General features: G+C 50.2%; 1 protein-coding gene across 3 annotated transcripts in view; it reads right to left on the bottom strand.

Annotated features, from left to right (window-relative positions):
• MATN2 (matrilin 2) overlaps positions 1 to 20313 on the bottom strand; it is a 170962-nt gene that overhangs the window by 23347 nt on the left and 127302 nt on the right. For all 3 annotated transcript variants that reach the window (XM_047783552.1, XM_047783551.1, XM_047783553.1), the window contains exons 7-10: positions 18449 to 18571; positions 10893 to 11015; positions 7415 to 7537; positions 7047 to 7169 (exon numbers count right to left, since the gene is read on the bottom strand). In XM_047783552.1, the coding sequence (XP_047639508.1) occupies positions 7047 to 7169; positions 7415 to 7537; positions 10893 to 11015; positions 18449 to 18571 (492 nt within the window). The remainder of the gene's footprint in view (positions 1 to 7046; positions 7170 to 7414; positions 7538 to 10892; positions 11016 to 18448; positions 18572 to 20313) is intronic.

Genomic DNA, 20313 nt, shown 5'->3' on the forward strand with positions numbered 1-20313 from the left:
CCACATACCAGCCTTGCAGAGCACAATTCACATTTGTTCAGCACAGTGTCCAGCTTCTGCATGTCAGGGACGTTCAGGTCACTCATACACGCAAGAACCACTGCCAAAGGGGTGCTGCAGCTAACTCCCAGACCACAGGCTCTAGCGGCCCACCAGGCGCCAATCTGGAGAACCCACCTAGAGTCAGCTTCTCCCCAGATTTAAAGGTCCTCCCTGCGAGGAAAGTCCTTGATGGTTCCCCAACAGGCCAAGAGAACCAGCATCCCTGCCTCATGATCATGGGGTGCCTTCAGCCTGGAGAGAATGATGTGCACGCCAACGGGAGTTCATTCATTCAGCAGGTGTTTACAGAGCACTTATGCAGCCATGATCTACCCACATTCTCTGGCTAGAAGGGACCTTTGGCATGAACTGGTCCAACCCCTTCACTTGAGAGTCAAGGAAACTGATGGCCACAGAGGGGAAGTGACTTTCTCAAGGCCCCTTAACCTGCAGAGATAATTAGTGTCAGGTGTGCTGGGGCTGGAAGTGTGATTTGGTCACAAGTCTGTCCCCTCCGTGTGCCCTGGTCCAGCTGCGCATCCAGAGTCTGCTCAACAGACTGGTAGATTCTCAGAAGACAAACTAAAAGAGTTTTCTCAATGGAGGCCAGGCCTCCAAATAGTTTAGAGTAATTATAATGCTGCAGGTGACCTGTCCTGGTGGCTTCTCCAGGCCCATCTCCAGTCTCCCTCTCACATTCAGTACTAAGTACTTGGTACTCGGTACACTCAGCTTCCTTCAGTTGACTCTCTGGACACTGGGCTTGCGTGTTTCCTATGCTTGGGAAGACTGCCTCCCTCTGTTTTAATTCTTTCTGGCTGCTGTAACAGAACAGCCTAGTCGGGGAGATCCCGTTCCAGTGCAGGGGAAATGAATCCGACTAGTATCCATAAGGATGTGGGTTCAACCCCCAGTCTCACTCAGTGGGTTAAGGATCCCGAATTGCTGGGGCTGTGGTGTAGGCCAGCAGCTGCAGCTCTGTATTGATCCCTGGCCTGGGAACTTCCATATGCCACAGGTATGGCCCGAAAAAAGCAAAGCAAAAAGAAAAAAAAAAAAATAGTGTAGACAGAGTGACTTAAACAACAGAAATGTACTGCTCACAGTTCCGGAGAATGGAAGTCTGAGATGAGGGTGCCGGCATGGTTGGGGAGAGCCCTCTTCTGGGTCACATGGCAGAAGGGGCTGGAGAGCTCTGGGGGTGGGAATCCCAACCATAAGCGCTCCACCCTTGTGACCTAACAACTTCCCAAAGGCCCCACACCTAAGACCAGACCCTTGGGGGTTAGACTTTCAACATATGAATTTGAGGGGGACATAGACATTCAGGCCATAACACTCTCCACCTCTGGCGGGCCCCCTTCATCCATCTCTAGGTGTTGGATTAAACACCTCTTTCTCAGGACACTTTCTCCAAACCAGGCGAGCATTCCCCCTGCCACATGCCCCTGTGACATCTCTTCGTCCCACCTCGTGGCTCTTATCACACAGAATGGATGATCCATCCTTTTTTTTCTTTTCTTTTTTTAGGGCTGCACCCGAGGCATAAGGAAGTTCCCAGGCTAGGGGTTGAATGGGTGCCAGCTTACATCATAGCCGCCGTAATGCAGGATCCGAGCCATGTCTGCAACCTACACCACAGCTCACAGCAACGCCGGATCCTTAAGCCACTGAGCGAGGCCAGGGATCGAACCCGCAACCTCATGGTTCCTAGTCGGATTTGTTTCCGCTGTGCCACGACAGGAACTCCTTATTCATCTTTAATATCCTTCTTCCCTGAGAAACTTTAAACTCTGTCAGGGCAGGATATCAACCTGCATCAACCCCAGGAATGCTGGACACCCGGCGCAATATGGCCAGCACAATGCAGGTGTGTGGTAATACCAAGTATCAATGAACCAAGAGCTGAAGGAAGTACCTTGACTCAATCCAGAGAGGAGAGTGAGGAGAGACTCAACTGGGAACCATCACTTACGTGAAATGGATGAGCGGACTTATGAGAAATCTCAGGATGCAGGAAGAAAACATTTTGCCTCTAAAAGAGACATCCTTTTTTTTTTTTTTTTTACACACATGGAAGCAGGTCTGCACACTGATCAAACCCTCATCGTGAATGGGATCTGCGATTTGTGATCAAGGTGATCACAAGTTTTAGGACATAGCTCAGGTTTTTTTGGGCCCATGTCTAACAGCCCCACACACTGACTGACACAGCCTGTGCTCCTCACATCTGGATTCTACATCTGGTGACTCATGGACGTCTGTGGCGCAGCCATCACGGACGGGGTAATGTGTTCCAAGGACTTGCACCTCTGCGGTGATGACAGACAGCAATCCCATGTCTGGGGCTCCACATAGGAGGTTGTTAAAACCAACCCCAGGCCCAGAGGGAGAAAGCCACAGCGGCCACCTGCCAAGAGGGTAACCAAGGCTGAGAGAGAGAATTACACTGCTTACTGGCCCCTTTTTTTTTCTTTTTTTTTTTTTGTCGTTTTGCCTTTTCCTGGGCTGCACCCGTTGCATATGGAGGTTCCCAGGCTAGGGGTCTAACCGGAGCTGTAGCTGCCAGCCTACACCAGAGCCACAGCAACACAGGATCCAAGCTGAGTCTGCCACCCACACCACAGCTCATGGCAATGCCGGATCCTTAACCCACTGAGCAAGGCCAGGGATCAAACCCGAAACCTCATGGTTCCTAGTCGGATTCATTAACCACTGCGCCATGACGGAACTCCTGGCTTTTTTTTTTTTTTTTTTTAATATATAATAAAACTAGGAGCAGTCACTTGGTTGCTAACGCTGTGTAGGCTTTTTTCACAGACAGACCAGAAGCAGCAGAACTGAGATGGACTTTCAGAGGGCATCTCACTCACACTGGGCGAGAGATCAAGTCAGGGGACCCCAGTTCTCGTCCAGACTCTGTCCCTGACCCCGAGGGCCAGCTTGGGGGCAACAGTCTCCTCCTTGTGGCCATTTCCCACAAGAGAAAGGAAAGATCTCTAAGCTTCTTTCTGCTCCATTAAACCTCTGAGGTGAATACACGAGGGTAAAGGGGGGTTTTCCCCGCACTCTCTGCTATGGACTGAACTGTGTTCCTTCTCCAATTCATATACATATATTTTAGGGCCACACCTGCAGCATAGGGAGGTTCCCAGGCTAGGGGCTGAACGAGAGCTGCAGCTGCCAGCCTACACCACAGCCACAGCCACGCAGGATCTGTGCCTCATCTGCAACCTGCACCACAGCTCATGGCAATGCTGGATCCTTAACCCAGTGAGTGAGGCCAGGGATGGAACCCGCATCCTCATGGACACTAGTTAGGTTCATAACCCACTGAGCCATGATGGGAACATGCACTCATGCATGCTCTCTCTCTATATATATAGTGGCCTCACCAGGGCATGCACGAAGTTCCTGGGCCAGGGACTGAACCCAAGCCACAGCAGTGACAACATGGGATCTTTAACCCTTAGGCTACCAGGCAACTTCCCCAAATTCATATGTTGAAGCTTGAACTTCCATTGTGCTGGTATTTGGAGATGGGGCCTTTGGCAGGTGATTAGGGTTAGATGTGGACATGAGGGTGGGGCCTGCATGATGGGATTAGTGCCCTTACAAGAATAGACACAAGGGAGCTTATTCTGGGAGTTCCCGCTGTGGCTCAGCGGTAATGAACCCCACAGAGTGGAGGGAAGTAAGATCATAACAGGAGTACCTTTGGGTTTAGGGCAGCTTACTAGTTCCCAAAGCCCTTCACTGAACATCTCTCCCTGCACCACCTGGGGACCATGAGAGAGACAGTGTACACATGATCATTCCTAGTGTACAGATGAACAATCAGATCCAGAGAGGTCAATTCCCTTGTCTAGCATGGAAGCCATGAGTTTTTTTTTTTTTTTTAATGTCTTTTTAGGGCCGCACCCACAGCATATGGAAGTTCCCAGGCCAGGAGTCAAATCGGAGCTGCAGCTGCCGGCCTATGCCACAGCCATGGTAACTCAGGATCTGAGCTGTGTCTGTGACCTACACCACAGCTCACACTGACGCTGGGTCCTTAACCCACTGAGCAAGGTCGGGGATCAAACCTGAATCCTCATGGATACTGGTCAGGTTCATTACCGCTGAGCCACAGTGGGAACTCCAGAAGCCATAAGATTTAAACTCAGTCTCCAAGCTCTCAGCTCAGTGTTCTTTCTACTCTCCCACACTGGTTCTAGATCTGTGCACAGACTGCAACAGGGTGAGGTGGGGCCACGAGAGGTCCTAAGGGGTGAAGCCGAGGGGCTCCTAGCTGCTGAGGAGGGCAGGGAGTTCCCCGTGGAGGTGATGCTGACTCCGGGCTGGGTTTCCACCAGCTGGGGAGGGACAGGGAGGTTGTCCTAAGTGGAAACAGAATGGGCTGGAGGGACAGGGCCTGCTCAGGGAACAGGGGAGCTGCCCCCGCCCCCGAAGAATGGGAGGGAGCGGGGAAGACCTGGTGGGGGGTGTTCAGGAGGTGGAGGAAGGGGGACTCCACCATTGCCACATCCAGGCGCTTGATTGGAAACTGCGTTGGAGAAACCGTTGAGAGTCACTGGAGGTTACTGAGCAGGGGGTGGACCCTGTGTCAGGTCCGCAGGATGAAAAGACAGGTGGTCTCTGCCCATACACTCTCACTCATTGAACTTTACGGAGCATCTCCTGTGGGCCAGGCCTGGAACTCAGGCTCTGAATAAGAGCCAGTCTCTGACCTCCAGGAGCTTGCAGGCCAGTGGACCATGTGCTCCGTGCACACCTAGCCTATGGGGCTTTTCCTGGTGCTGGGATTTCCTTGTTGTGGGCCTATCTGGGGGAACTTTCCAGTGGCTGGAGAGGGGAGAGGCGTCCCAGCTACAGCTCAGAGAAGAGACTCCCCCATCCACCTCCTCACCTTACCCCCTGGTCTGGGGAACAACTCTCCAAGGCAAGGAAGGCGCCTATGGGCAATCACAGCCTGGGGGCCAGGGGAAGAGGAGGGGAGGATGGGCTTCATTCCAGAGGTCAGGGAGCCCAAGGTGCCTGCAGGGGATAACAGTGACCACTTCCTTCCAGGGCCCTAGGAACCTGGGCCTGCTCGCCATGATTCAGAGAACCTTCTAGAATGCGAGTTAAGTGTTCTTTGGACCACCTGCCATCAAGGTTCTCAGGGGAGGCCAAGGACACCCTTATCTGCTGAACCCTCACTGGCTCCCCACCCATAGCCCAACACGCTTTACGGAAAAGGTGCAGCCATGGCCAAAGGCTCTTTGTCATCTGGCACAGAGCTGGGAAACATACATCCTAACCCCAGTTAACTCTGGCCACATGGAAAACACAGCCCATTATCCCGGGACAGGGCAGCCAGAGTGAACCATCCTGAGACAGAAAGTCTTCAATTCAAATCTGATGGGACTAGCTCAGCAGTATGCATCAGACAGCGGGTAAAATGCATCGAGTATATACCACCATTGCCAAGGACAGGACAATTCTAACCCATCATCTCGCATCTCATACAGACACACCACATATAAACATCCACACATCAAGATTCGCTTCTAAGGGCATTGTGGAACATTTACTCGTATGAATGATATCGCTGTACCATTAGTTACTGCAGGACTATAAATGAGGAAATGGTCAACCTTTAAAAGTGTCAGTGGACATCGGGAGGGAGAGAGAAGGGCACTTGACTGTAAGGAGACGGGGTAGCATTTGTTTGGAGGGGCCATGAGAATTTCTTAGAAGTCCTGTAACCACCTTAACAGTCAGCTCTTGGTTATCATAGCAAGGTGGAGAACAAAAGAAAGGCATGAATAACCTGAGATGATGAGAATTAAAACAAACCAATTAAAAAGCATGCCTCTGACTTTGGCACGCAGTTAAATGTACATGCAATCCGACACACGCAACCTTTTCCTGCAGCCCCAGTGCCCAGCCCAGCCCTGTGCTGGCTGGAGACACAGGCTGGGAGGTAGCTGGGCAGACAGCCGCAAGCCAGCCAAAAACTCAAGACTCCATCCCAAATGGGGGAAACATTTTCTCACAGGCCACAATTAGAGAGGCACAGCTCACCTGCCCAAGTGAAAAAAATGATATAAAAAGATGGGGGGAGGGAAGGGTTGGGAGTTGGGATTAGCAGATCCAGGCTAGTCTATACAGGACAGATAAACAACTAGGTCTTGCTATATAAAGTACAGGGAGTACATTCAATATCCTGCGATAAGCCATAATGGAAAAGAAAATGAAAAAGAGTATCTATGTGTGTATAACTGAGTCACTTTGCTGTGCAGCAGAAATTAACACAACATTGTAAATCAACCACGCCTCAATGGAATTTTAAAAAAACCCTTTTTTTTTAAATTAAAAAAAGATGGACATATTAGGTTGTGGCCACAATCGTATCAGTGGTCAGGGAACTCGGCCCTATAACCAAAACCACCAGCAAGATGGGGAAGGTACATTCTTTTTTTTTTTTTTTTTTTTTGTCTTCTTGTCTTTTCTAGGGCTGCACCAGGGGCATACGGAGATTCCCAGGCTCGGGGTCAAATCAAAGCTGTATCTGCTGGCCACCACCACAGCCACATCCAAGCCGCATCTTCAACCTACACCACAGCTCATGGCAACGCCAGATCCTTAACCAACTGAGTGAGGCCAGGGATTGAACCTGCATCCTCATTTACTCGTACTGTTCTGACTTATTCACCACTCTGGGGGCTACCCTCTTCTGCCAGATCGGAAGAGAAGACAGAGCCAAAACCAGGCTCTGTCCAGCTCCAAAATGAGGCGAGGCAGAAAGGCAGCAAGAGAGAGGGAAAAGCCATCTCAGGGAGTGGGGAACGAACTCAGGGAAGGGGAGCAGCAGCCACAAGGCGAAATCGCCTGGGAGAGGCCTTTAGGCACATTCACAGCCGCCCAGCGAAACCCCGGGGAGCAAACCCACCGGCGGTCCCCCCGCCCACAATTGCCAGTGCCAAGTGCCGCTCGTCACCCGACCTCGGAACACTCACTGGCACAGGTCTTGCCATCACTGCGGAGCACATGCCCCTCAGGACACTGGCAGGCGAAGGATCTGTCCGTGTTGACGCAGGAGTATTCGCAACCGTGGTCGCTCAGCAGGCAGTAATCCACCCCTGCAAAACCCAACAGCCAGGTGAGACGCCCCGAGGCTCCAGGGCTACTGAGGTTGGGAATCCAGGGACCATCGTGCTTATCCCCACCCGGCCTGCACCCCCGCCCCCTACCTCCCCCCACGGGGAAGGCACGCAGCCGCTAGCCGCAGAGGGGGTCCTCCTGGCCTCTGCAGTCGTCACATTTTTCACGCCGGTTGCAAACCTTTTCCCTTTTTCCCTCTAAGGGAAGCACGAAGGGGACTCACGGGAGCAGGTCTTGAGGTCCTCGTTGATGAGGAAGCCTTCTGAGCACTGGCACACGAAGGAGTCTTCGGTGTTCAGACACAGCTGCTCGCAGCCGTGGTCTTGCTCCGCGCAGTGATCCACCCCTGCGGCGATCACACACCAAAATGTACAGTAACCAAGGGGCGACGTCCACTGGGGGGCGGATTAAAACACAAAAGCACCTTGCAGGAAGCCCCTGCTGAGCTATTTCAATTCATTCGTGTGGAGAAGAGCTGTGTGGAGAGTTTCATTCTACCCTGTGCCCTTAGCTTTGTTTGTTTGGAAAATCAGCCCTGTGTTTGTTTTTCTTCTCACTTCGCTGAAGAAGAATGTTGGTGGGAAGGGCAGCAGCCCGCTGCGCCAGGGAGGGGCCCCGTCACCTGCAATTCTAGGACAAGGCTGAGAGCAGGTACCATCCCCATCTCACGGGGAGGAAAGCCAGGCTCCGGGAGGTCAAGCCGCTGCCTCAAGCTGCTCAGCTGATGGGCGCGGTGCCTCGGAATGAGGGCTCCACATGGAATTTACCCAGGTTGGAATCCCACCTCCAAGCCTTCCCAGCCAGGAGATGCTTGGGTGGTGTGTCTGGCCTCTCTGCCATCCCTTCCTGACTTGAGAAGCGGGGGTGAAGACCTCTTTTTAGAGGAACGTGGTGAGAGTAGCTGATTGACTTAAAGCCCTCCAAACGGCTGGCAATACAGTGATCACCCCATGAACTCTTCTTATTAAGTATGTTGCTAGGCAAGAATTAATTGTATAGTTTCGATCTCTCTGAAAGTGAAAAAGAAAAAGTTTTGTTATCCCCCATAACCAGGACACCCAGATTCAAAAAACAAACCAAAGCCCAGGCCTGCGTGTGTGGTCGATCCTGGCACCTGAGCACTGCACAGCTGGCCCCGCTAGGGTAACAGACACACAGCTGTGGTGAGCAGCTCCCACAGGGACAGCCCTGCAGGCTGCCTCCCAGATTTCCTTGATGGAGAAAATGCACAGCCAGAGACTGGAGAGAACTGGAGGCCTTGTGTAGGGCCATCAGGTGGGCCTCTTTGACTCCCACAGGGCATGGGACTGGTGCCTTCCAGAACATTCCATCAGTGGATGTGCCCATGACAAACAACTTCAGAATCTCGGGAGCCAGAGGCCTGTGTTCACATCTCAGTTCCATCATTTACCAGTCATGTGACTTCGGGGAACTAACTTTATCTTTTTGTGCCACAGTTTCCCCCCCCTTTTTTTTTCAATTTTTTTTGCTTTTTTAGGGCCACACCTATATGGAAGTTCTCAGGCTAGGGACTGAATTGGAGCTACAGCTGTCAGCTTATACCACAGCCACAGCAACACAAGATTGAGCTGCATCTGCAACCTACACCCCAGCTCACGGCAACACGAGATCCTTAACCCACTGAGCGAGGCCAGGGATGGAACCCTCATCCTCATGGATGCTAGTCAGGTTCATTACTGCTGAGCCACAGTGGAAACGCCTTCCCCATCTTTAAATACAGATAAGAAAGTCCGCCTCTTAAGGCTCTGGTGCAGATAGAGTGAGTGAGTGCCAGGAAAGTGCTCACAGCCATTCCTGCATACAGCAAGCGCCTTGTGAGGACTTCTTGTCCTGATGGCCTGGGGCTCCCTGGGCCCCCATGGGGAACAGGATACCATGGCTTTCTCTGGGGACTTCTGGGAAGAAAGGGCTTACTTCCTTGAAGCTGAATAGATGGTCCTTACTAGATCTGAGAGAGAAAGGATGGCTCAATCTCCTCTGGTCCTCTCTCTGAGCACGTCTAGGCTCCCTCAAGGCATGCTGGGAGGGAAAGGCAGCTTGGGGCCCCTGGGACTCTAGATGGGCTTATCCAGGTCATGCCCAGCCCACCCTGGAACACCTGCCATGGCTGTCTGCTGGCAGACCCCACACTCCTGGAAGAAGGCAGACTGTACCCAGATCCATCTTCCCCAGGGCATCTCCTTGTTGGATGAGAGAACTCTTGCTCCTCACTGGCTTCTCAGAAGGACTCCAGGCCATCCAGAGGCAAATGCAGAGTGGTGCCAACTTTCTGGATCAAAAAGTCTTTGCCTTCTGAAAGCAATCCTTAGAAAGTCTAATGGAGGCCCTTTGTTCCCTCTGCAGACTGAAGGGGCACGCGTTTTCCTGAGGACTCCTCTCCACCTCATACTTCATCTGTGAAACTTTCCCTCCCGGCGGTTTAAGGTCCAAATGGTGAACAGCTGCACTGTTCTCATTCACAATCTAACTCTATCCCCAAAGCTGGAGCAGATGTGCGTCTGGCCGGCTGGAAAGCCACACAAAGGGCCCCTTCTGTGCTGGCCATGTCACCGAGCCCCTCTCACAGCAACCACGGCAGTATCATGTGCCCCCATCCCTGCTGGCCTGGGCCGGTGGAGACTGTGCCTCATAAAAAGGGATGGAACCATCCAGCTGGCAAAGCGTGCAAGTTTCCGTGCATTTACATCACCAAATGGAGCTTTGTTGTGCCTCTTACACAAGAAAATGAAGAAAAGGTTTCATAAAAAGTCCCATGTTTCTCAGCTCCGCCCTCAGATCAGCTCTGTGGTAGCCCAAATGCTTTCTGTCTTTCTTTCTTTCTTTTTTTTTTCTTTTTTGGCTGCCTATGGTGTTCCTCGGCCAGGGATCAGATCCAAGCCGCAGTTGCGACCTACGCCACAGCTGTCGCAATGCCGGATCAGGTCCTTTTTTTTTTTTTTTTTTTTTTGCTGTGGTTGTTTGTTTTCTGTGCCCAAACCTGGGAATGAAAGGATCAGATCCTTTAACCCACTCTGCCAGGCTGGGGCCTGAACCTTCGTCCTGGTGCTGCAGAGACGCCACTAACCATGTGCTTTCTGAGGTCTGTCTTCTCCAGCCTCTTGTCCCACCCTGGAGCCAGCCCTGGTCCCTCTGCCAGGCTCCGTGACAATAATGAGCTATTATCTTTAATTGTATGTTTTCTTTGTGCCTGGCCCAGTGCTAAGAGATTGAACTGGTCCTGTTTATTTCCCTAAACAACTCTAGAAGATTGATGCTGTTATTACCTTCACTTGGTCACACAGATAGGGACATCAAAGCTCCGTGAACTTAACTCGCCAGGGGTCCTATGTCTAATATGTGGTAAAGTCTGGATTTGGAGTCAGGCTGGGCCAAGTGAATCAATGCTCTCCACAGCAAATAATAATATTCACTAACACTTATTGGGTGCTTATTACATGTTGAGCAGCACTTTTCTAAGTGTTTTATACGTATTGATTCTTTTAATCCTCATAATCCAATCTATGAGGTAGGGAGCAAGAACAGTCCCATTTTATGGGTGATGAAACTGAGGCCAGGAAGGTTAAGCCTATCAGACCCTCAGGCTCATGGGAAACCCAGGAGCTTGGGAAGTGACCAACGGCTAGAGGGACTGTGTGTGAGCCTGGCCCTCCCATCAGATACCCCGCCCCAGGCACACTCACGGCTGCAGGTCTTGCCGTTGGGGTCCAGCGTGTAGCCCCGGCGACAGCGGCAGTAGTGGCCCTCCTCCGTGTTGATGCATTCGTGCTCACAGCCCGGTTTGTTCAGCGCACAGTAATTGATCCCTGAGAGGAGAAAGGGCAGACCCTCATTTAGGCTCAGTGCTCCCACTGTGAGGGCTGAGGTCAGCCTCTCACACTAAATATTCAGTAAATAAGATGCTCCATCGGACAGACGCCACAGCTCCCACTCTCCTTGAACGTGTCTGAAAGAAAACCTGGCACGGAAATGTCCCTCTGCATCTTCCAGCAGTGGCTTTTACACTTTGATGGCCAGAACGCTGGAGAAATGGGTGGAGGGCCACTGCTCCCAGCCCATCTCCTCCCAAGAAAGAGGGAAAAGCTGGGAAAATTCAGTCTCTTCTTCTAGTTACCTTGATCGTTAGGGCGCAACGCCTGGAGAGAGCTGCTGTCTGCAGTGACATCTGACAATGACACTGGACGGCACAAGGCTGAATAAACAAAAGCTCATCTTGCAAGATCCCCAGCTACTTAAGAGAGGCAGGTAAAGGCAGTTCCGTGAAGGACGGTCCAGTGCTCAGCCCTGCTCTGGGGTAGATCATGACAGCATCCTTATCAAGAACCTGGAGAAGACATCTCTGATGCCAACCCAGGATGTGGTGGCTTGGTCCTGTGGCAACATTCACCCCCATCCGAGCTGCGTTGCTGCCAGCTGATGAAAGCAGCATCATAACCAGCACACAATTAGAAGTTCTGTTTTCTGGTAGAAAATGCTGCAACCACAAGACACTCAGCGCCCCTCCCACCCGGCCCCACCCCCTCTGCCCAAACACAGAGAAGCTTGGGGGAGAAGGAGAACTATAAAGGGAAATCAAACAAGCTTGTGGAGGACCTTGATGAGACTAATGGTGGGGAAACAGTCACCACCAACCTCAGTGGCTGAGCTGGAGCCCTTTAAGCACGTTGTTCTTTTTCCTGGGGATGCAGCAGACACGGTCGCTTGCCTTGCCAACTCCCATTACCCTGTCTTCTTGAAACTAGAACTGTGACTCCCAGGGCATGAGTCATGACTGTCTAAGCCAGCCTGGCAACCATGTTCTCCTTTGTCAGTGATTGGTCTCGAGGTAGGCATATCCCCAGGTCTTGCCCATGAGCCATAAGAAGAAGTTGATGGAGGAGGAGCCTGGGAAAGACTGTCTTTCATGACAAGGCAAAGAGATACAAGAAGAAATGAAATGGAGGAGTTCCCATCGTGGTGCAGTGGAAATGAATCCAACTAGGAACCATGAGGTTGCGGGTTCGATCTCTGGCCTCGCTCAGTGGGTTAAGGATCTGGCGTTGCCCTGAGCTGTGGTGTAGGTCACAGACAGGGCTCGGATCTGGCATTGCTGTGGCTATGGTATAGGCTGGAAGCTACAGCTCTGATTGGACCCCTAGCCTGGGAACCTCCATATGCGGCAAGTGCAGCCCTAAAAAGACAAAAAGAAAAAAAAAAGAAATGAAATGGAAGCCCTACCAGAGGGACCCCAGGCCCATCCCTTCATGGGTCCATGACGTGTACTCCCATGTGACAGGTGGATGGAACTTTCCATGTGCACAGAGCAGGAGCAGAAGGGGCTGCAGACTGAGCACAGGGAGAGAGCTCCCATGACATGCAGGGGCTGGCCTCAGAGAAGAGATGCCACCTGGAGGATCATGGACCCCTTGTCATTCTCTTCTGACCTCACTCCCTCTGCATGAGGAGAGGCAGGATGGTCAGCTGTATGCAGTTTCAGTTCCTCAACGGCCTTACCTGTGGGGAACAGAGCAGAATGCCAGGAACCAAGTAAAAAGCGTCACTGAGGAAAAACTGGCCTGACAATAAAACATCAGCCACAGACAAATGGACCAACAGACAGACAAGCAAAGAGACACAGACCACAAAGGGCCCCACAGTCTGTGCCACATAGTGGAGGACCTGCCGGAACCACTTCATTACACCATCAGAGAAGGGTGAAATTACCTTCAGTAGACACTGTTATGAAAAGCAGCATTCAGGAGTTTCCGTCGTGGCTCAGCAAAAACAAATCTGACTAGCATCCATGAGGACGCAAGTTTGATCCCTGGCCTTGCTCAGTGGGTTAAGGATCCAGTGTTGCCGTGAGCTGTGGTGTAGGTCGCAGACGCAGCTTGGATCCCATGTTGCTGTGGCTGTGGCATAGGCTGGTGGCTACAGCTCTGATTGGACCCCTAGCCTGGGAACCTCCATATGCCGCAAGTGCAGCCCTAAAAAAACAAAAAAAGAAGAGAAAAGAAAAGAGAAGAAAAGCAGCATTCAGTCACTATGGAAAACAGGATGGAGGTTCCTCAAAAAATTAACCACAGAAATACCATGAGACCCAGCAATTCTGCTCCTGGGTTTATACCCAAAAGAACTGAAGGCAGGGACTGGGCTAGGAACTGCACATCCATGTTCATAGCAGCTTCATTCACAATGGCCAAAAGGTGGAAGCAAGCCACGTATCTATTGACAGATGAATGGATAAGCAGAAGGTGGTGTATACATAATATGGAATATTATTCAGCCTTAAAAAGGAAGGGAACTCTGGAGTTCCCTTGTGGCACAGTGGGTTAAAGATTCAGTGTTGTCACTGCAGCAGCTTGGGTCATTGGGCACAAGTTCCATCCCTGGCCTAGGAACTTCCATATGTTGTGGGTGTGGCCAAAAAAAAGAGAGAGAGAAAAGGAAATTCTGATATATGCCACACATGGATGAATCTTGAAGACATTGTGCTAAGTGAAACAAGCCAGTCACAGAAGGACAATCATTATTATTATTATTATTATTTGCTTTTTAGGGCAGCACTCATGGCATATGGAGGTTCCCAGGCTAGGAGTCGAATTGAAGCTACAGCTGCTAGCCTACACCACAGCTCACAGCAAGGCTGAATCCTTAACCCACTGAGAGAGGCCAGGGATCAAACCTACAACCTCACGGTTCCTTGTTGGATTCGTTTCCAATGTGCCACAACAGGAACTCCAAGTATTATTATAAGATTTCACCTTCATGCGGTACCTAGAATAGGCAAAGTCATAGAGATGGAAAATAGAATGGTGCCTGCTAGGGGCTGGTGGGGAGAGGAATGAGAAGTGACTACGAGTTCCAGTTTGGGGAGAGGATAAAGTTCTGGAGCTGCATGGTGATAATGACTGTGTAACAACGTGGAAATACCATGTGACCCAGCAATTCTGCTCCTGGGTTTACACCCAAAAGAACTGAAGGCAGGGACCGGAATAGAGACTTGCACATCTATGTTCATAGCAGCACCATTCACAAGGGCCAAAAGTTGGAATACTTAATGCCACTGAACTGTATACGTAAAAATGGCTACAATGGTAACATTTTGTGCATATTTTACTACAGTTTTTAAAGGGCCGACGTTGTCTTTAAGAATGATTTACACACAATAATTCCATGGAAAAAACATGAAGATTTATCTTAAAAGAGGTTATCACCCAGCTATCTGGCAAAGAGCAATTCAAAAATGCCTCTTCTCGGAATGGAGAAGCAATGAGATCCTGCTGTATAGCGCTGGGAACTCTATCTAGTCACTTGTGACAGAGCCTGATGGAGGATATGTGAGAAAAAGAAGGTATGTATATGTATGTGTGACTGGGTCACTTTGCTGTACGGCAGAAAATTGACAGAATGCTGTAAAGCAACTATAACGGAAAAAATAAAAATCATTTTTTTAAAAAAAGCCTCTTCTCTAAATGGTCCCTTAGAGCAGAGGTTTATATCTCTGCCTTCTCTACATGCTTGAGTTACAGTTCATCACATTACTCAGAAATCTAGTCACTCGTTTATCCACTCAGTGAGTATTCACTGAGTAGCCACTATTTCCACACATCTGGTCCAGTCTCCTCACTGTGACCAGTTACACATGGGCCAGGCTTGGGTGTAGTTTTGTCTCTGGCAAAACCTAGAGTGTCCACAGTAACCTTGGCCAGATGGCAGGACTGTCAGCTGACCAATGAAACAGCGCTATGAGCACCAGCTCTCCAAGATGCACCAGACCGTGCTGAGAAAGTAAGCCATCCAAACATGAGAGATCAGGGACCCAGCCAGGAAACGGTGGTGCCACCTAAGTGGCACAGACAGTAAGTTTTAGGAAAATTGGACAGGCTACAAAATGTCAAAGCAGAAAGTCATCTTCCTTCAGTTGAGGAAATCGGGGATCCAGAGAAGCAAAGCAGCGTGGCCAAGGTCACATGGCCAGGACGAGTGACACTGCCAAGACTGATCCTCCTGGCCCCAGCTTCATTCAACCTGGGACCCTGCCCCCGTCCCCTTTTAAAGCGTGATGTCTCCAGCCACAGGGGGTACCAGCCACAGTGACAGTGTGAACAGTTGTGGAGCCCAGCACACACGTCACACCCACTTCTGATTCCACCCCGGGGCCCTGCCTAGACAGCCAGCCCAGTCCCAGTCTCTGCTCTGCGTCGCTGCCTTAGTAATTTATGCTTTAAGTCGACGACAGCACTTTCCAGAAAAAGAAATTATGCCTGGATGAGGAGGAAGAACAAATCCAGGCCAAGAGCGTTTTTCTTCAGTAAGATTCTGCCTTGATTTTTTTCTTCCAGTTTAATTGGATGACATCAAATTCCTTTGAAACATAGGTTTCTTATTAGATTTGAAAATAGCTCATCCACCCTCCGCCTATTAAACGCGAATGGCTAGAGATCGCTAATGCTCTCAAGATCCTCAGACTCCTAACAAACTCTAGATTTCAACCCCCATGTCTCTGCTTCCCTCTTCTGCCCAATGCTCCAGAGACATGGCGAGCGCTCACTTTCCGTTAACAGCTGTCTGCCACAATCAGCGCAGCACAAAAATTAAGGCAGGGGCGGCTCCGAGAGGCTGACCTCAGGCGCCGAGGGCTGGGTTTGCAGCAAAGACAATGGAAAAAAAGTATAACGACGAGGCAGGATGTTGAGAGAAGGGCTGATGAGGACATCGGGTTGGAGCAACAAATTCCATTTTTCTTGGATGAGAAAGTGGGGCACCTGGCTAAGGCGGAAGTGGAGCCATCACTGAATATATAGGAATGAGCACTGGGGACTCGGGGCTGGACCATAGCCTGCAGTCAGGCCCGCCCATGGGCCGCTGTGTGGCGGTCACACTACTCCCAAATGGTCACTCGCTTGTCCTTCTGTTCTTGGCCTCCCTCCGCCCTTGAAGATGATGCGATCCGTGCACCGCCTGGGACCCTTCTCTTATTCCAAGCGCCTCGCCAGGCAGGATGTGGAGGGAGCGGCGGCGGGTGAGGGAGTCTTGGATGACCGGTAAGAGATGCAGTGCTTCGAGCCAATTCCCCTCCACTGATGGCCATGAGCCTAACTCATTTCCTTCGCCTTCCATCATCAACTCACGATGCAGCGTGCAAATACAAGGACTGTCTGAGTTGAACCAGGTCTAATTATCCTCCATGTAAGAGATCTGGATCCACAAATGAGTCCGCCCGCCCCAAGGGATGTTCCCCTGGGTGTAGTCAGCCACTGACACCCTCACCGCTAGAAAAAGGTGTAAATAGTCCAGAGAGGAGCGGCCAGGCCAGAGAAGTCGGCCTCTCCCATGTACTGCGTGCATGTGTGGTCTAATGGAAAAGAGTCCATCTCATCGTTTTCCCATTTTGAATGCACTCGGTTAAAATTCCCATCTAATGCCTGAATGTTGCCAGGGTTTGCACCCAGGCAAGGTGGTGAGAACTTATCTTCTATAAGAGAGGCTCAATTTTGGAGTTCCCGTCATGGCTCAGTGGTAACAAACCTGACCAGTATCCACGAGGACGTGGGTTCGATCCCTGGCCTCGTTCAGTGAGTTAATGATCCGGCGTTGCTGTGAGCTGTGGTGTAGGTCGCAGACGTGGCTCAGATCCCATGTTGCTGTGGCTGTGGTGTAGGCCGGCAGCTGTAGCTTGGATTCGACCCCTAGCCTGGGAACCTCCATATGCCACACTTGCAGCCCTAAAAAGACCAAAAAGAGAGAGAGAGAGAGAGAGAGGCTCATTTTCAAAATATGGGCTCTGCTACCATCTGCCACTGGAAAAGGTTTAACCTGTTTGAGAGGGAGCATATGGGTTAAAGTGCTGTAAGCAGCAGAATGTGGCTTGTGGATTTGGTTCTAAAGCTCATGGTGCTTTTTAGGAAATACATATGGTCAAACTTTTGAAAATCCAGCCCTGTGATGCAGCACAGCACTGTACCTTCTTATCACCAAGAAGGAGTGGGTGAAGGAATACATAAGAGAGCACATCCCTAAATGGGAGTTCCAGAGAGTTCTGTGAACAATTCTGTCGAGAGAAAGCAGGCAATTCAGTGTGTATGTGTGTAACTGACTTTGGGAAAGCTTTTTGAAAAAATTCATAATTTGCATGCCTTAAAAGAGCCATCTTCCCAACAACACTGAGTAATTTAGATGATAGTTGCTCCAGGATGATAAATCTTAGCGATGCAGAGTTCCCACTGTGGCTCAGTGGGTTAAGAACACAACATAGTGTCTGTGAGGATGTGGGTTCCATCCCTGGCCTTGTTCAGTGGATAAAGGATCCTGTGTTGCCATGGCTGTGGCATAGGCCAGCAGCTGCAGCTCTGATTCTATCCATAGCCTGGGAACCTCCATATGCCACACTTGCAGCCCTAAAAAGACAAAAAAAAAAAAAAAAAAGAGAGAGAGAGGCTCACTTTCAAAATATGGGAACTTCCATATGCTGCAGGTATGGCAGTTAAAAAAAAAAAAAGGAAAAAAATCTCAGAGATCCATTTACTCATTTATTCATTCAATAAATATTGTGTCACACCAACATGTGCCAATCATGTTGAGGTGCTAAGGAATCGAGAGCGAGGAAATGAGAAGGATCTCTGTCCTTATAGACCTGCCATTCCAACAGTCTCACAGGGACAGATCTCTTAACGAGATGCCACTGGGGGGGTCCATGCTCTAGATCCCCAGTCAAGCCCTTTTTGGCGCCAGAGAACAAGCATGAACAGCTTTAATCATCCTGTTCACACGAGGTGCCTCTTAAAGCTGCATAGATGCCCCTGCGACTTCTCTTTTGCTTCGTTCATGTCAAAGAGAAAGAAGAGAGCTGCAACCTTCCCCTTCTTGGCAGCCATCAAACATCTCATCTTGTAGGACTGGAAGCAACCAGCTCCTTTTGTCCTCCAGCTCTAGACCCAGTCTTTTCTTTCTCAAAGTCCCCACTACCTGTCGAGGGGGTAAGGACGAGGGGGGATGTGCCCTCGTTTCAGATAGATGGGAGCTTCAGCTTGGGCTTCAGCTTCGCTAAATAAATCCAAGGGGCGGACCCAGTCTAGACCGTCTCTAAAACTCATCCCCATGCCAAGATCAGGTGAGACTGAAGGTAAAATGAAGGGCAGAGTAAGATGAGCAAACTCAAAGGCTGAGTACAGGTACCTGCTTGAGGTGTGCAAGCCAAAGGAAAACCAAACGGGGCCATCCATGGACAAGCCCTTCTGCAACCCCTGGGGCAACTTACTTCTGCAGGTTTTCTGATCTGGATTCAGGGTAAAGCCTTTTAGGCAGCGGCAGGAGTAGGAATCATCTGTGTTGACACACTCGTGCTGGCAGCCGTGGTTAGGTGACGCGCAGTAGTCTATTTCTGAAAAGAGAGAAGAGTTGCAATGATGAACAAAACTATAAATCCAGCATCTTATCTTTTCCTAAACAGATAAATTCCCGTGACCTCAATCCCTCACATGTGGAGGGATCTCTCAGAGAAGCTATTTCCATGTTTAGGGATTCAGGCCCCCAGGAAGAGAACTTTCTTGACACATGACAAAATATTTATGCAACAAACAAATTTGTGAAGATGCTTTCCTCGTCTTGGTTCATGTCAGAGCCACTAAAATGAAAGCATGTGACTGGGTGTTGTTTGTTATGTCACAGGCTGGGAAGGGAGAGCTTAGCTGCATGTTTTCTTGAATTTATGCAATGAAAACAACAAAGTCTTCCCACCACCACACTTCAAACCCCTTAGCTGAGTGAAACACTGAGCCAAATAGGATACAAAACCACATCCTAGGAGTTCCCGTCGTGACACAGCAGAAATGAATCTGACTAGGAACCATGAGGTTTCAGGTTTGATCCCTGGCCTCCCTCAGTGGATTAAGGATCCAGTGTTGCTGTGAGCTGTGGTGTAGGTCCCAGACGGGGCTCGGATCTGGCGTTGCTGTGGCTCTGGCGTAGGCCGGCAGCTACAGCTCCAATTCAACCCCTAGCCTGGGAACCTCCATATGCCATGGTGCGGCCCTAAAAAGAAAAAAAAATCATATCCTAGAAAAAAGAAGCCCTGAGAGTAAGAGGCATGGATATTTTGAACTCATACACCTCCCAGAGTTCCCACTGTGGCCCAGCAGAAACAAAACCAACTAGTATCCATGAGGATGCAGGTGCCACCTCTGGCCTCGATCAGTGGGTTAAGGATCCAGCATTGCCGTAAGCTGTGGTGTAGGTGGCAGATGCGGCTCAGATCCCATGTTGCTGTGGCTGTGGTGCTGTGTGCTGGCAGCTGTACCTGTGATGCAACCCCTAGCCTGGGAATGTCCATATGCTGCGCAGGTGGCCCTAAGAAAAAAAAAACAAAAAACAAAAAACAACCCACTTCTTTGGTTACATCACTGGCTTTATCAGGACTTAAATCAGCTCAAGGTTTCACAGTCAGGGAACGTGATCTCTAGGAACCCATTAATTTAAAGCAAAATAGTCAGAAAAAAAAAGGTCACATGGAATTTTTAATAATGAGATTTTGCTCGTATACATATTTTTTAGATATGGAAAGTGATTGTTCTATGGAAGGGTCTGCATCAAGTATCTGGAGTTGGCATATGGAGTTCACAGGCCAAGGATCAGATCTGAGCTGCAGTTGCAACCTACGTGCTGCATCAATACTGGATTCTTAACCCACTGTGCTGGGCTGGGGATTGAACCTGCATCCCAGTCCTGCAGAGATGCTGCCAATCCTGTCAGGCCACAGCAGGATTTTTTTTTTTTTTTTTTGTCTTTTTGCCCTTTCCAGGACTGCACCTGCAGCATATGAAGGTTCCCAGGCTAGGGGTCTTTTAGGGCCACACCAGCAGCATATGGAGGTTCCCAAGCTAGGGGTCTAATCGGAGCTACAGCTGCCAGACTACACCAGAGCCACAGCAACGCAGGATCTGAGCTGTGTCTATGACCTAAACCACAGCTCACGGCAATGCCGGATCCTTAACCCACTGAGCAAGGCCAGGGATCAAACCCGAAACCTCATGGTTCCTAGTCGGATTCGTTAACCACTGAGTCACGACAGGAACTCCCACAGCAGGAACTCTTGCACCAAGTATTTTGCAATAGACTGGAACTTGA

This window comes from Phacochoerus africanus, chromosome 6, assembly GCF_016906955.1.
Source record: "Phacochoerus africanus isolate WHEZ1 chromosome 6, ROS_Pafr_v1, whole genome shotgun sequence".
Lineage (NCBI taxonomy): Eukaryota > Metazoa > Chordata > Mammalia > Artiodactyla > Suidae > Phacochoerus > Phacochoerus africanus.